The sequence below is a fragment of the Amphibalanus amphitrite genome, unplaced genomic scaffold (genome assembly GCF_019059575.1).
Source record: "Amphibalanus amphitrite isolate SeventyFive unplaced genomic scaffold, NRLGWU_Aamphi_draft 000003F_arrow, whole genome shotgun sequence".
Taxonomy (NCBI): Eukaryota; Metazoa; Arthropoda; class Thecostraca; order Balanomorpha; family Balanidae; genus Amphibalanus; species Amphibalanus amphitrite.
In genome coordinates this window covers 256,886-270,282 of record NW_024881500.1, presented here as the reverse complement: position 1 = coordinate 270,282, position 13,397 = coordinate 256,886, and the positions used below count along the sequence as shown (strand labels likewise).

At 48.3% G+C, this 13,397-nt stretch overlaps 1 protein-coding gene across 3 annotated transcripts; it reads right to left on the bottom strand.

Moving 5' to 3' along the window:
• Positions 1-143: 143 nt before the first annotated feature.
• On the bottom strand, positions 144-10,733 carry LOC122392177 (spermatogenesis-associated protein 6-like). Of its 3 annotated transcripts, none has more exons than XM_043386813.1 (8): positions 10,346-10,733; positions 6,291-6,428; positions 5,683-5,901; positions 5,153-5,287; positions 3,047-3,383; positions 2,554-2,681; positions 2,208-2,275; positions 144-1,716 (listed from the first exon to the last, which is right to left on the bottom strand). In XM_043386813.1, the coding sequence occupies exons 1-8, from the start codon at positions 10,391-10,393 to the stop codon at positions 1,569-1,571; spliced, it is 1,221 nt and encodes a 406-aa protein (XP_043242748.1). In that variant the 5' UTR covers positions 10,394-10,733; the 3' UTR covers positions 144-1,568. The 3 variants fall into 3 exon arrangements, with proteins under 3 accessions (XP_043242748.1, XP_043242833.1, XP_043242913.1); XM_043386898.1 differs by having other exon boundaries at positions 10,489-10,733; XM_043386978.1 differs by having other exon boundaries at positions 3,047-3,302; positions 10,346-10,732.
• Positions 10,734-13,397: the final 2,664 nt, after the last annotated feature.

Below are 13,397 nucleotides of genomic sequence, written 5' to 3'. Positions count from 1 at the left end.
CGACACTGTATAGATGCTTTTCACGTTATTTTGTTTTCATAATTATTTATCAATGCAAGAAGACTAAATATTTCCATTGCATACTATATGCAAATATTTTGATAATATACCTAACTATTAAAATATTGTATTAATAAAGGACATGAATATGAGACGATATATTTGTTTACAAAGCCACATTTGTAGACAGCCAGCCACTGCTGAAATTTCTCATCAGCCGAATGTGTACAACTCCGTCAGCCAGAAACGGTGGGTGGAGCCTATTTCGGCTGACAACAGCACAACAGCTGAATGTGTACAGGCCTAAAATCCCACAACAGCACAAATAATAAATGTCACACGGTTCGACTCACTACGCATCGCTCTCGAAACATGTCGCATAATTCGAATAATGGCTGGTAAAATATCAGACGGCAACAACCAATCGTCATACTAGGACTAAATAATATAACAATACAAATGTATAATGATGCAAAAATGTATGCAGATGACTCGTAAGAACACGCATGTTATGCGTGGATCGTAGATTTTCTAACCAATAACGCATGGACTAGAAATATTGAACCGGAATCAATGTTACACATCATTTTAATTGGAACTAGTCAGAATACAGGCATATCAAACATATATAAAAAGGTCTCGTAATGGAATATCGCATCGCATGGATCAATTCGTGTAAAGTCGAGGATCGTAAAACGTATCGTTACCTCTCGTCCAATCGCATCGTCAGCCTTAAATCGCTCTAAAAGCACAAACTTACACGTTAGCGTACGGGAAGCCGGCACAAGACGTCTCTAGCCGTTATTACGCTACACACGACGCCCTATCTCCCCTAGAGCACTGACTAGCCAATACCAGACCTGCGTACAGGCGAGCCACACACCAGCCTGGATGGACGGAACAGCGGACGGACCGGTCTCGAACTCAACAGCTTCCATGACACAACTACCAGCCAGCGGGCAACGCTTATCTGACTTACACCACGTCCTACCAAACTGCGTGCAATGCACAGCTATCTAACCAATGCAAGCGCAATCCACGAGCATGCAACAATGCAGATCTAAAACCAATCTAACCTGCAGTAGGTAAAGACATGGATGTCTCGTTCCTCTGTTGATATGTGGGAAGGACCAGTGCCGCACCCCGCCCGTCCCTCGGAATCGGGCAGCTATGGAGCCTTCGTCTGGATAGACGGGCCTGACTGGCGTCATGGCGGTACCTACTGGCAGTGAGAGCTATGGAGGACCGGGCTGGCCGAGGACAGCCGCTGAAGAGACGGTCCGGGTGGCTACGTTGCGGCCGGACTGAGACGGGAGACTACTAGTCCAGCCGGAGATCGGGTCCTCAGTCGTGAGGAGATCCTGGCGCCGATGGTATCAACCTTCCTCTGGCGTGGGCTCAGCCAAACCTCCGTCCTGTCTCGCCGGTCACCGGCGTCAGCTCCAGGCAGTTCACCGGACCCAGACGGACCTTCCCCTACCGACGGATGTCTAGCTTGCTCAGTCCTCCAGCCAGCAGCGGCAGTCGAGCCGGCAGCAGCGGCGGCACAGCCGGCGATGGCGCCGAAGTCAGGAGGCCAGTGCCTCGCGACGGGCGCGCCGGGCCGCCTGCAGGTAGAGCCGCCGGTACAGCTGCTCCATGTTCTGGTAGTAGGCCTGGCGCTGACTGGTGCAGCCGACTGGTGGAGGAGGGTCCAGCCACGGTCGGCCCGCCGAGCTGTTGGAGAGGGGGCGCAGGGAGAGTAGGTTAGCGCGAGTTTAAATGTGATGCAGGGTAGATGGATAGACGGGTACCCCTGGGAGCATGATTTTGGAGTTCCATTTTGAGGACCTTCCCAATGTGACATATAAGTGCATGTATGGCCTAAACTTCCCAATCATGTTTCGTGCTTCGCTGACTATGCCCGAAAATGCGACAATTGCTGACCCAGCCTGCACTGTTAGTGGCACAAAGGTAATCCATGGCCGATACAAGGCATACCGACGCACACTCTCAGAGCCCTGTCCCAAATTGAAAACTGATGATTTAGTGTCCAATTACGTATTCGATGTCAAAAGTAAAACTAACGGCCTACCGCGAGACCCACCACCGTTCTTACTTGTCCCCTGTCTCCCGTGAGATAAACCATCGCTCTCCCATCTCCCGTAAGACAGATCACCAATCTCTCCCCCGTCTTCAATAAGTGTCATCGTTCGCTCCAGCCTCACCTGTCGTCGGAGCTGCAGTCGGAGTCGTGCAGCCACCGGCTCGAATAGCGCGGGGCTGGCGCCGTCACCTGGCCAACAGTGAACACAGACGTCAGCCAACACAGCTCAGCGCTGGAGACCGGCAATTTCAGCACATTAGCTGCACTTTACCCTACAGGCTGTAACTCGGAGCCAGTCACAAACTTTGGCGAATCACGACACGGTCATAGCTCATGCAGAATATGTTACTATCAACTGTGACAAATGTTCGCGATACTACACAGCGGACTAAACAACGCATATCGTAGCCTCCCTGTCCACTCAAGGGCCGGGCTACCTACAGCCGCCTCTGTCGAGCGTCACATACCGGGCAGTAGCAATTGCAGCAGTCCAGGTGATGGTGACCGGGGTAGTTTCGGCCAAAGTAGCGCCGGTACGCCTCACAGACGGCACAGCGGTGGTGGGTGGTATAGGCGCCGCATACGTAACACCAATCTGGAGGAGAGGGGACAGCCGGTCACAGAAGAGTCTCAGGGGGCATAGAGTCGATGGAAAGAGGCGACAAACGTGAAGGGTTCTGGAAGTCGTAAGTCCACTTCGACAAATTAGAGCTGCGTCAATGAAGTGAAGTGTTCCCTGTTCAATAGCAGGTAGGTCGTAATCGATGGTGTATCACACGATCATTGCGTCAGTCATTCTTTTCAGAAGCAGCGATGTGTGAAAATATGTAGTCCAGCATTTAAACATCTGAAAGTCTGAAAGTTTCGTCATCCTTTATAGCGTAGCGCCCGGTTACATCGACGTTATCATTCCCCGCGCCAAGTGCCCGATGCCACCACTCCTCTCCGCCGGCGCCGTACCTGGCGGCATGTGGAGCTCGCTGCGGCCGGTGACGGCTCCCGCTCCTGCTCCGGTGGTGTCAGGCCTCTCCAGGGAGCGGGAGCGTTGCCGGGAGCCGGTGGCGGCTGGAGCGCGGGACGCCCGCTCGGCACTAGCACTGCGCGGCCGCTGTGCGCAGGCGCAGTGGCAGTGGCGGCCGCGGCCGGTGCCGGCCAGCGCGCCCAGGCTGCGCGAGCGCGGCAGGGCCGGTGGCCGGCGGCCGGACGGAGCGCCCGGCTGCCGACCCAGCAGAGCCGTGTCAGCGCGCCGCCAAACGAACGGCGGCCGGCGCGGCGTCGGCGGCGACTGCGGGGCTGCCTGCGGCGCGCCATCCACCGTCAGACACGGATGCACAGGCAGACAGACGACTCAGGAGACTGTATGGAGTCTGTACGACTACGGACTAACTACAGGGCCCAGTCAGCCGGCCTGGCCACACAGTCCTGACTACAGTAGCTGGAACCAGGCTAGGTCAACTGGTGTCCCGGTACCTGGCGAGGGGCTGCAGCTACAGACAGCCGGCACTGAAGCTGTCCCGACAGCTATTACACCTACTCAAAATCGCTTACAAGTTAGGGAAAATGGACAAGCGAAAACTGTACAGAATATCTACAAAATGCGACTCACAGTGGAATGACTCACCAAACATGATAACCAGAGCTCTTGATTATTAATGAAATGATCAATTGCCAATAAATAATTCCTTCATATACAATATGCATAGGAAAAGAGGACATGCCTTGCTGTAAAAGCCCATACCTACTATGGGTATAACAACACTGGTCACTCACAGCGACGCTGTCCGGCTTCAAATCCCCCAAACCCAGTCCAAATGTCAAAATTACCGGACCTATAAAACGTGAAGCAAGGCCATGGCATCCCAAGAATTGAAGCTACGATGCAGAATATTTACATATTTTATGCATGCACCTCTATTATACATGGTACACCACCACAATTAAAACGATAAATAATGTAGCATTATCTGTCGCACGTCCCGTTTTCCGTTGTTAGAACATGTTACAATGTACTGTTCACAAAACACAAGGGTTCTGGGAAATGGTACTAAAGAGTCCTAAAATGTACATGAAACATACACCCACTTTGTTGAGTGTTAATATTTTATCTCTACCATCAAACATTTGCACACCACAAAATATCCAGCTGGAGCGCTGCTGCAATATTTGCGGGGCGTAATCGAAGCAAGTTTCGGCATTGATGTACATTCGGGGGCAGTTTGATGTTCCACCGCTCCCTACCTATCGGGCTCCCATGGCTCATCACTGACACTGGCTGCTGCCAGTGGGCACTGGCAGGCAGTCAGCTGAGCAGTGCTGAGGGCAGGGAACACTGGCAGCAGCCAGTGCTGAGCCATGGGATCGCCCGATGGGTAGGGAGTGGTGGAACATCAATCTGCCCCCGAGTGTACCGTCAACGGCACCAAATCGTTCTCAAAAATAATATTTTGAGAATCTATGAATAAAATAAGGCCGCTGCGGAATTCTATCGTCGTCGGGTCAGCGGGACAGGCCGACCCGGCCGCCGGTGGGGCCGGGGATCGATCGGTGACCTAGTGACAGCTACGGGACGCGCCGGGACCGGGCGCCGCCGTCCGGCGGGACACGAGCATCACCGGCCCGGCACGCACAGCAATCAGACCGACACGCAGCGCGCCGCGGCCGGCAAAACAACCGGTCCGACAGATACGGGCAGGGCTGAGGGAGCGGTCAGGCGGGCGGCCCGGGATCGGGTGGAACGGTACAACAGAAGACGCAGGACGGAGCAGGGCCAGGGGTGGTGCAAAGCGGGATGAGACATGGTGGGATGGAGGCAGTGGGGTATATCATTGACTAGGTACGGAGTGGGATGGAGGGAGACAGAGCAGAAATGGTGGTGAGAAAGCAGGACGATGCGGGATAGGCATGAGAATAAAAAAACGCAATATTACCCCGAACAAATTGGAGCCGATTGGAATAAATGGATTCACGTTACACTTAGCTGAATATATTCACAAACAACTATCTGAAAAGTACGAACGAGTCGAACCAATGTCGACACAGAGCGGACCATCAGCGGGTTCTCGTTACCTTAACGACGGCGCCGTCGCTGCGCCCGGGGCTGGTGTGTCGTGTCGCCCTGCGAGCCGGCGAGCGGCACATGGACGTGCGGACCTCCTTAGCGGTGGTCTTGGTGGACACCTCCAGTCGCGGAGACAGCGAGCCCTGGCAGACGAGAGAATAGTGATGGTTAGCACTGGGTACAACGGAGGTAGAGAAATGAGAGAAACCCTGACAGCGACAGCGAGCGCGCTTACAGAGGGCTGAGAAGAGAATTCTTGCAGAGGAAAGGCACAGCAGCGTTGGTCATTTGTATATGCTTATTGTTAAATATCCACCCGACCATTCGGATATTTATTTCATAAAAAAGAATGTTAGCAGGAAATCCAAGTGAGCGAATGAGCGCCGAAACATAGCATTTTCCGAGAACATCCTGCCAATATCATAATATTCATCAGCTTGCATCACCCAAGTCACAATCTTACACACAAAAAAAATTGTCTATTTCACAGCTGATGGGTAACGAAGCAGCCGCCACCGCCCGGGCGCGCTGCACTGACCGGAAAGTGTACGGTGGGCTCCATGAGCAGGTCCAGATCTGCCCCCGAGTACTGGGGCGTGGTGGTGATGTTGGGGAACAGGAACTCGCGCGCGGACGTCTCGAACGAGGCCAGCACCGTGTCCGGCTGGAGTGGCGCGCGCTGCACCAGCTCGATGTAGACCACCTCGCGGTCCAGGATGTCATCCAGCTCGGCCAGCTGAAATACGTGACTGAACACCTGTCCGGCAGAGGAGGAGAGGGTGAAAGCATTCATTGTTTGTTTATTGGGGCTTTAGGGCGCGTTAGGTACAAGTTCATTTTGTGCCCATAGAGAGAATGGTCAGAAGCAGAGAACACCTTCTATGAAGATTGAAGATGGTACAAACCAGCCATAACCCATCAATTAAAGTTTTGTGCTGTTCATGGATGATCAGAAAAACAGCGAATAAACAAGACTTAAGTTTGCTGACACAGATGACTGATGCAACTCAGCTTCGTGAACTTGGAACTGTTGCTGTTATACTGACTATTTATTTTCATACCTATACTCACTTATCTTTGACAAACACAAGACCCTCAAGAAAATTTGGAGATACTAATGCTATGGCTGCTTAGTTCTTTTCTTACCTTTTCTATAATGAATTTTTCGTGAAACATCAGTGGGAAGACTGGCGCTGCTTCTCGAGTCTGTATGTGGTGGCCCAGTATGCAGATACTGAGATATGTTGTTCCCCTGCTGGAAAGCCATACTCCAGGGCAAGAAACCTGCAAAACAGCATCTTAAAATCAAGCTTCAGCCTCTCCTAAGTCCTGACACATATAGAAGCTTTTAAGTTTTCTACAGATGAGAATGAATAGTGACTTATTAGGAAAAACAGAAGCCTTAGAGTGCAATGTAACCACCAGCAGTCAATTCCAAGCAGTATAGATGAAAAAGCTGTGAATGAGTTGTACCAATGGATGAGTACCAATGCAATACCAGTCAGCTCTTTGGTGATGGGGGATGTCCTAAACCAAAGTAATTTCAGAGTGGTGAATAGGTATCATCTATGTTTCAAATGGTCTCTCACAGCCAGTGTTTCATATGTGACTTTTATGTGTCCAGGACTTCTAAGGTCAGCTGAGCTCACCTGAGATCCATCTGAACTTTGTCATTTAGCCAGTGAAAAGTCAGCATTTGACATGTTTTGACATGCCAAACATGCCTGCCTACCTCTCATGGATAGCTGCAATGGTTAGCTCATTTTTCCACAAGGCTCTATATAACTTAGGGGTAAGATCATTCTTTTGATAACAACAAAGGTAAGGTCAAGCGCAAAGGGGATAGTATGCTGATGAACTCCCTCCCCCCCCCCCCCCGGTGCCATTAAAGGATGCAGAACAGCAAAGCCAGCAAGGTTTCAGTTTAGGAATGTTAGACAAGGGATGTCTAATCATCTGTAGTCTAACAAACCTAAGAAAGAATGGATTCAAAGTGCAATGGCTCTTGAGGCATATGCATAATGCATCTATCTATACTGAGAAAACATATTTTCTCTCACAGCTTTTCACACAAATTTCTCTGAACCATCCATTTCAAGTGTTAAAAACATGTGGTAAGTGATTCAGGTGCTTTAACCATGGATGAAGTATTTACTGGATTGGCAACTCTCCCTCGATTCGCGACCAAATATCGCAGTGCGCATGCGCCAACTCCAGATAGGACGCCGGTGTTTGGCGGCTATGCGTTCCAATGATGGGACGGGTTGGTTGGGTGGTTTTTGAGCAGTTTATCTTCGAAGTTCAACTCATAAAGGATAACGGGACTGTTTTTCATGATCTTTATGTGTTGAGAAGCATTTAGCTTCAACATCTTAACCCTCTCCGGCCGACGGGGAGGGGGGCGGGTCACTCAGGCGTCGCCCCACCCTGACGGTTTTTTCGCGATTGGTCGGATTGCGCTGGTGATAAAGAGCTGAAACTTGGAACACCAGGCCTTTGATTCAAGCCGGACCTTGTGACATCAACCACATTTTTAGGTCAGGTCAGGTCACTGACCTATGACGTCATACGTAAACCTCTGCCGTTCTGCACGGTCCTAAAATAGTTCAATGCTGCAACTTCGCAACGCCCTCAGTGCCAGACGATTTTCACTTGAAGATGAAACTTAGCAGGGCTGCAGAGTCGATGGATTTTCGATGACTCCGACTCCGACTTCTACTCCCACTCCGGGCAGATCTGTCGACTCCGACCGACTTCAACTTCGACTCCGACTCTGCAGCCTTGCCAGGTCTGCGGAGTCTCTGGATTTTCGGCGGCTAGACTCCGGTTCGCAAAATCGACTCCGACTCCGGCTCCGGTCAGGACTGTCGACTTCGACCGACTCCGACTCCGCAGCCCTGCTCCCTAGACCTCTTCACTTGTATATATTTGATTTTTCTTAAAGGGCACCTGAGGTCAGGTCGCTTACAGGACCTCACCATTATAAGCCTCTAAGTCAATGCGGGGAACTATGGAAACTGTTATTTTGGCGCCGAAAATGATCTAAGACTAGGTATCTCGCATGCGAATCGCATGAAATCGTAACTGTACGCTCCGTGCGAGGTACGATGTTTAACTTTTGCACTATCTATTTAACCTTGCGTGACGTCAACAAGGTAATCAAAGTTCTTCGTCAATTACTCCCTATCAAATCGAGTTAGCTTAGCGAGTCGCGAAAGTCATCAATGGATTGGACTCAGGAAGACCTATTGAATCGAATAAAAGGTATGCAACACAGCCTCCTTCAACCAACTTCCTGACCCAAGTGACTTTGATCTGACCTTGACCTGATGTCAACACCCGATTTGACCTTACATTGGGACATTGGTCTTGGCAGGCACTCTAGTGAGTCGCCGGGGCTGAGCCCGTCCGAATGGACGGGTCGACCAGCCCCCCCCCCCCCCCCACTACTGACTACTCACTACATCCGGCTACGGGTGTGCTCCAGTAGACGGCTGCCCGCATGGGATTAAGTTGCCCGTCCAGCCTGGATCAGGGGGTTGAGGCGTGGAGGAATAGGATTTGACTATCCTGAGGATGGAAAAGATGGAACAGTGTGTTTTCAAAAGATGGCGATGCGTGCATTTTACGCCGGCATAAGAGCCTGGCGACTGCACACGCATGTCCTCTACCGAGGCAAAATGTCTTACCCCAATGCTCCGATTACTTCGTTGAGGACAAATATGGACTTACTGGACGTTTCCGACACCATAACTTCGTTTTAACACACCGCACCCAGCCGTTCAATCCCTAAATTCGATTGAGCTTGGCCCGCAGTTTACCATAGGGTTTAGCGCCCAACCCTCCGCCGTCCTATCTCACCAAGCTTCACCACTCCGCCGCTAGGTGGCCAGCCGTGGTCGCTTACATCAAAGGCGCCGACGGAGAGTTGCCGATCCAGGAATCTCTAATCCATGCTTTAACTCTGTTCTCTCTTAGATTTGTCAGACTATAGGCACCATGACTAGCTAATATTGTTTGTCCTGCCATATGACTAAGTAGGTACCTTTTTATTGCTAAAAAATACTGCATACAAATTTCATCCAGTGCCATCCAACTCGCACCCAGAAGAGCATATGCTGGGTGTGAGTGTGATATCCCCTCTTGGGTGGTGTTGCACACTCTGGATGGCAATTTTATTTTGTAAAACACTGTCAGAATATTCTGCTCAGCAGCCGAATGTGGCAATAACTTAAAATCTTAATGTTAACTGATTTCACAAGAAAATCACTACAATACACCATACTGTAAATGTTTCCCAACTACACTGTAGGGTGGTAACCTTGGTGGTAACTCACCAGCTCAGACCATTGCATCTCCCATTACATCCTCACAAGGAAGAAACATGCCATGCTTAAATCGCTTGGTGTCAGTCGGGGAAACTATGGTAAAATCTGCTATTCTCAGCAGTCTGCTATTTTTAGCAGAAATCTGCTAAAAATGGGTACGCATGTGACGTCATCGTACCCAAATATAGCAGATTTGGGTACGGCCCCCGACAAAAGCAGATCTGCACCCTAATTGAAGCAAATGCGCATCAAATGCCTGGCAGATTCATGATTAGAATAGTGCTGAGAATGTCCTCTGATATTTTTGTTCAGATCCGACTATTTTCAAATAATGAATTTGAAAATAGTCGGATCTGAACAAAAATAGCAGAGAACACTCTCAGCACTATTCTCATCATGATTCTTCCAGGCATTTGATGCGCATTTGCTTCAATTAGGGTGCAGATCTGCTTTTGTATGGGGCCGTACCCAAATCTGCTATATTTGGGTACGATGACGTCACATGCGTAGGTACCCATTTTTAGCAGATTTCTGCTAAAAATAGCAGACTGCTAAAAATAGCAGATTTTACCATAGTTTCCCTGACTGGTGTCCACGTTAAGTACCTACTATCAAAACAATCAATATTACACAAATCTGTCATGCCATTCTGTGGCAGAATATTCTACTGTGACGTCATACTTCAGAAGCTCCGCCCACTGTTCTTTACTGAGCATGTGTCTTGGAATAATATTCCATAATATTTTGTGGTGAAACAGGCCTCTGTATTGCTACGAAGCATGGCTGGCTGAGTCCTAAAGACAAGAAACTTGCCAGTAAAATCATCCATCACTGTCTGACAGAAAATAAAAGCATGCAATATGGCATACTAACCGCCTGAATGTCCAAGGTAATCTCCAACTTCTGCGACCTCCTTTGCATTATCTAACTTGGACAAACACATTTACATTTCTTCCATCACGCACAAAAAGCTGTGAGTGATCATGATATTGATATACAACCCACAAGCAACCCACTTATTCCAGTCCAACAACGAATGAAACAAAGAAAAGATTAACCAATAATTAACCAAAAATAAGCCGACATAAAACAGCCAAATTCCTTCTGACGAGCCAGTAATGGTAATGTACGATGTTGATGTTGTTTTGTGTGGGATTTTGATTACGGTTCCCATCGTCCCCGTGTCACAAATAAAAACATCTTGTTGATACTCCAAAGGTCATGGGACTATGGGATTCATTCTTCTTTTTTACTTCATTACCCAAGTTTTAGGAATGAATAATGGCAAATCGATAATATTTTAAAAATTAAAAAACAAAATCCAAAATATTTTTGTTCTTTATGTTGGTTTTTAAAGCAACTTTAAATATAATTCACAAAATACCACGTGACTTTACGGCTTACAAAGGGTTAAATGCTTACTTCGAAATCTAAGCTGCGTTGCGGCATTGGTGGTTATATGCGGCGTGTATGCCGCATGATTAGTAAGCGGCGACCACTAAATTAAAGACTCAAACGCTCCCACCAGTTTTCAATGAATAACACTGCATACCAAAAATGCCAATCGCTCTCGTCATAAGATATTTATATTTAAATAACTAAGATATCGACATAATCATTTTGAACCAAATCAATACTTTCAACTTAAAGGGACCCTCCCACCTTAACATTAGATTTGAGTTGAGATAGCCAAAATGGGGTCCCTGGCTCACAATTACCGGTTTCGGCACTCACAACATCGAGAAATGTCTTAAATCGGAAATATTGAATTTCAAAATTGCAGCATTTTGATTCAGAGGGGCTAATGCTTAGGAATACCCCTCTGAATGTGTGACGTCAGCGCAGATATCTAACGATTTTTAAATGTTTGACTAAAACGTTTTGTAGCACGCGGTGGTATATGCTATTTGCGCGCAACATCTGCCGCAAACGCCGCACTTCTAAAATAAAGTCGCTAGAAACAGCGGAGATCCCAAAAAAGTAAACAAAAGTAAAAGTCTAATATCTTGAAAACCGGTGAATATTTTTCGGTGAAATTTGGTAGATATTCGTTTTCGCTCTTTCTGAACCGAGCGACATCACTTTCATGCCAATTCATAAACTTTTTTGAAGGTGGGAGGGTCCCTTTAACTCACTCATTCCTTCCTCCGTTGGCTCCAAACAGTCTTTCGAGTCTGGAAATCGTGTGCCAAATCCTGTACCTGTATGCGACTTGTGCATATAAAGGCCGATGTAAGAATTTGAATAGGCTCTCGCATGCGATTTCCTGGCTACCCAAAAAGTCTGTTTCCGTCATGCTATCAAAACATGGTATGTCAGCCCTGTCACCGGCTTATGGTGCTCTGCTTGTATGTAGTGCCCCTGACCGTCACCACGGAATATATAGTCTACGACAGACTATATTATACACCAGTAAAACGCCTTTTGGGGCGAAGAACGAGCGAGCGAGATAGTGAGTCCTGCACGTGTGGAAGGGCGAGAGGGTACTTCTAACGGGCTTGTGCAAAGCACCCTTCTAACCGGTCGCTAGCGGTGTGCCAAATTTGAACGCAATCGGCCCAGCTGTTCCTGAGATCTGGAAGCGGCATTCTGCACGTGCGCACGTGCAGACGGGGTCCAAACTGACTTTTGCACGGCACCCTACCAACCGGTCTCCAACCGTGTACCAAATTTGAGCGCAATCGGCCCAGCCGTTCTCGAGATCTGGAAGCGCCCCCTGCACGTGCGCACGTGCAGTAGCACCCTAACCGCAACACATAATCGAGTAAATTGGTAAGTTATTGAAAACCATCGATGGTACATTGTTCGTCAAACACATACTTTGCTATCTGAGGTCACTGATACCAGGTCAGGTCACAGCGAGGTCAGGTCACCGGGGGTCACAATATGAAAGTGCCGTGTGATACATGTTTTATGGTCCATTTTACATGATATTTACGATTATGCGGGTTAGACAGCCTTTGGGGCCAGCCTAGGTCACGTTTTGGTGAAGGTCAGGTCAAGGTCAGGTCAAGGTCAGGTCAAATTAGGTCAAATTTCAAAGTTGATATTTTTGCATAAAATGGGTATCCATTCGATGCAGCTCGTCACGGGAAGTCCAATGGTGGTCTTTGGTTTGCCCTACGTGGTCTAGAATTGCCAAAAATTGAGTTTGAAAATTTGACGTCATCATTTTTGAACAGTTTTTTCGCTATAACTTGGCCAAAAAAGGAGATATTGATCTGAAATTTGGTATGTAGATAGAAGACGGTAGGTACTATCACATATATTCCGTTTTTTCGAAACTCAAAAAACTTTTTGAATTTTTAGGCCAATATATAAAAAAATGCATTTTTGATTTTTGGGGGTCAAAATTCAAAAACTGCAAAAATCCGAGAGATTAGTTTTGTAGCCCTGTCAATTCTACACCTTTTATGTCTTGATCATTTTTCTTTATCTTCAAAGCTGTAGGCCTGACAGCTCTTCTCGCGAAGGTCTTTTTTGGGTCGAAAATGGCAGAACATGACGTCATTCTGACGTCATTTGTGGCCAACCTATCATAGCCTCTGAAAAAAAGTTTGGTCACAATGTGTAAAATTGATGCCCGGAGGGGTCCTGAAAGTTTGGTGGCGATATCTCCAGCCGTTTAGGAGATATTGACGGAAAAGGACAGGGGGGCCGTTTCGCCCCCCCCCCCCTACGGGGCGCGGGAAAACAGCCCATAGCTCGAGAACCCATAACCCATAGCCCATAGCTCGAGGCGCAGCGAAACGGGCGAGGCAGCAAACAAAATAACGCGACGAGACGCTTCTGATGAGTGCACCAATAGGCAATACCTAAACGTTTTGCCCCACCAACTTACGCTGATTTGTAGGACTTTGTTGCTTAGCAAACCAATCTTCTCGCAATGAGGAGCTTTGAAACGTCTGTGTAATACAAAATGTTA

Bases quoted from the DNA above. Each gene is read 5' to 3' on its own strand.
- LOC122392177 (XM_043386813.1), bottom strand. From the start codon at position 10,393: ATGCAAAGGAGGTCGCAGAAGTTGGAGATTACCTTGGACATTCAGGCG. The intron at 5,288-5,682 runs GTCAGTGCAGCG...CTCGTCTGCCAG, and splicing joins AGCCCACCGTACACTTTCCG to GGCTCGCTGTCTCCGCGACT. The intron at 3,384-5,152 runs GTAACGAGAACC...GGCGCGCCGCAG, and splicing joins GCGACGGCGCCGTCGTTAAG to GCAGCCCCGCAGTCGCCGCC.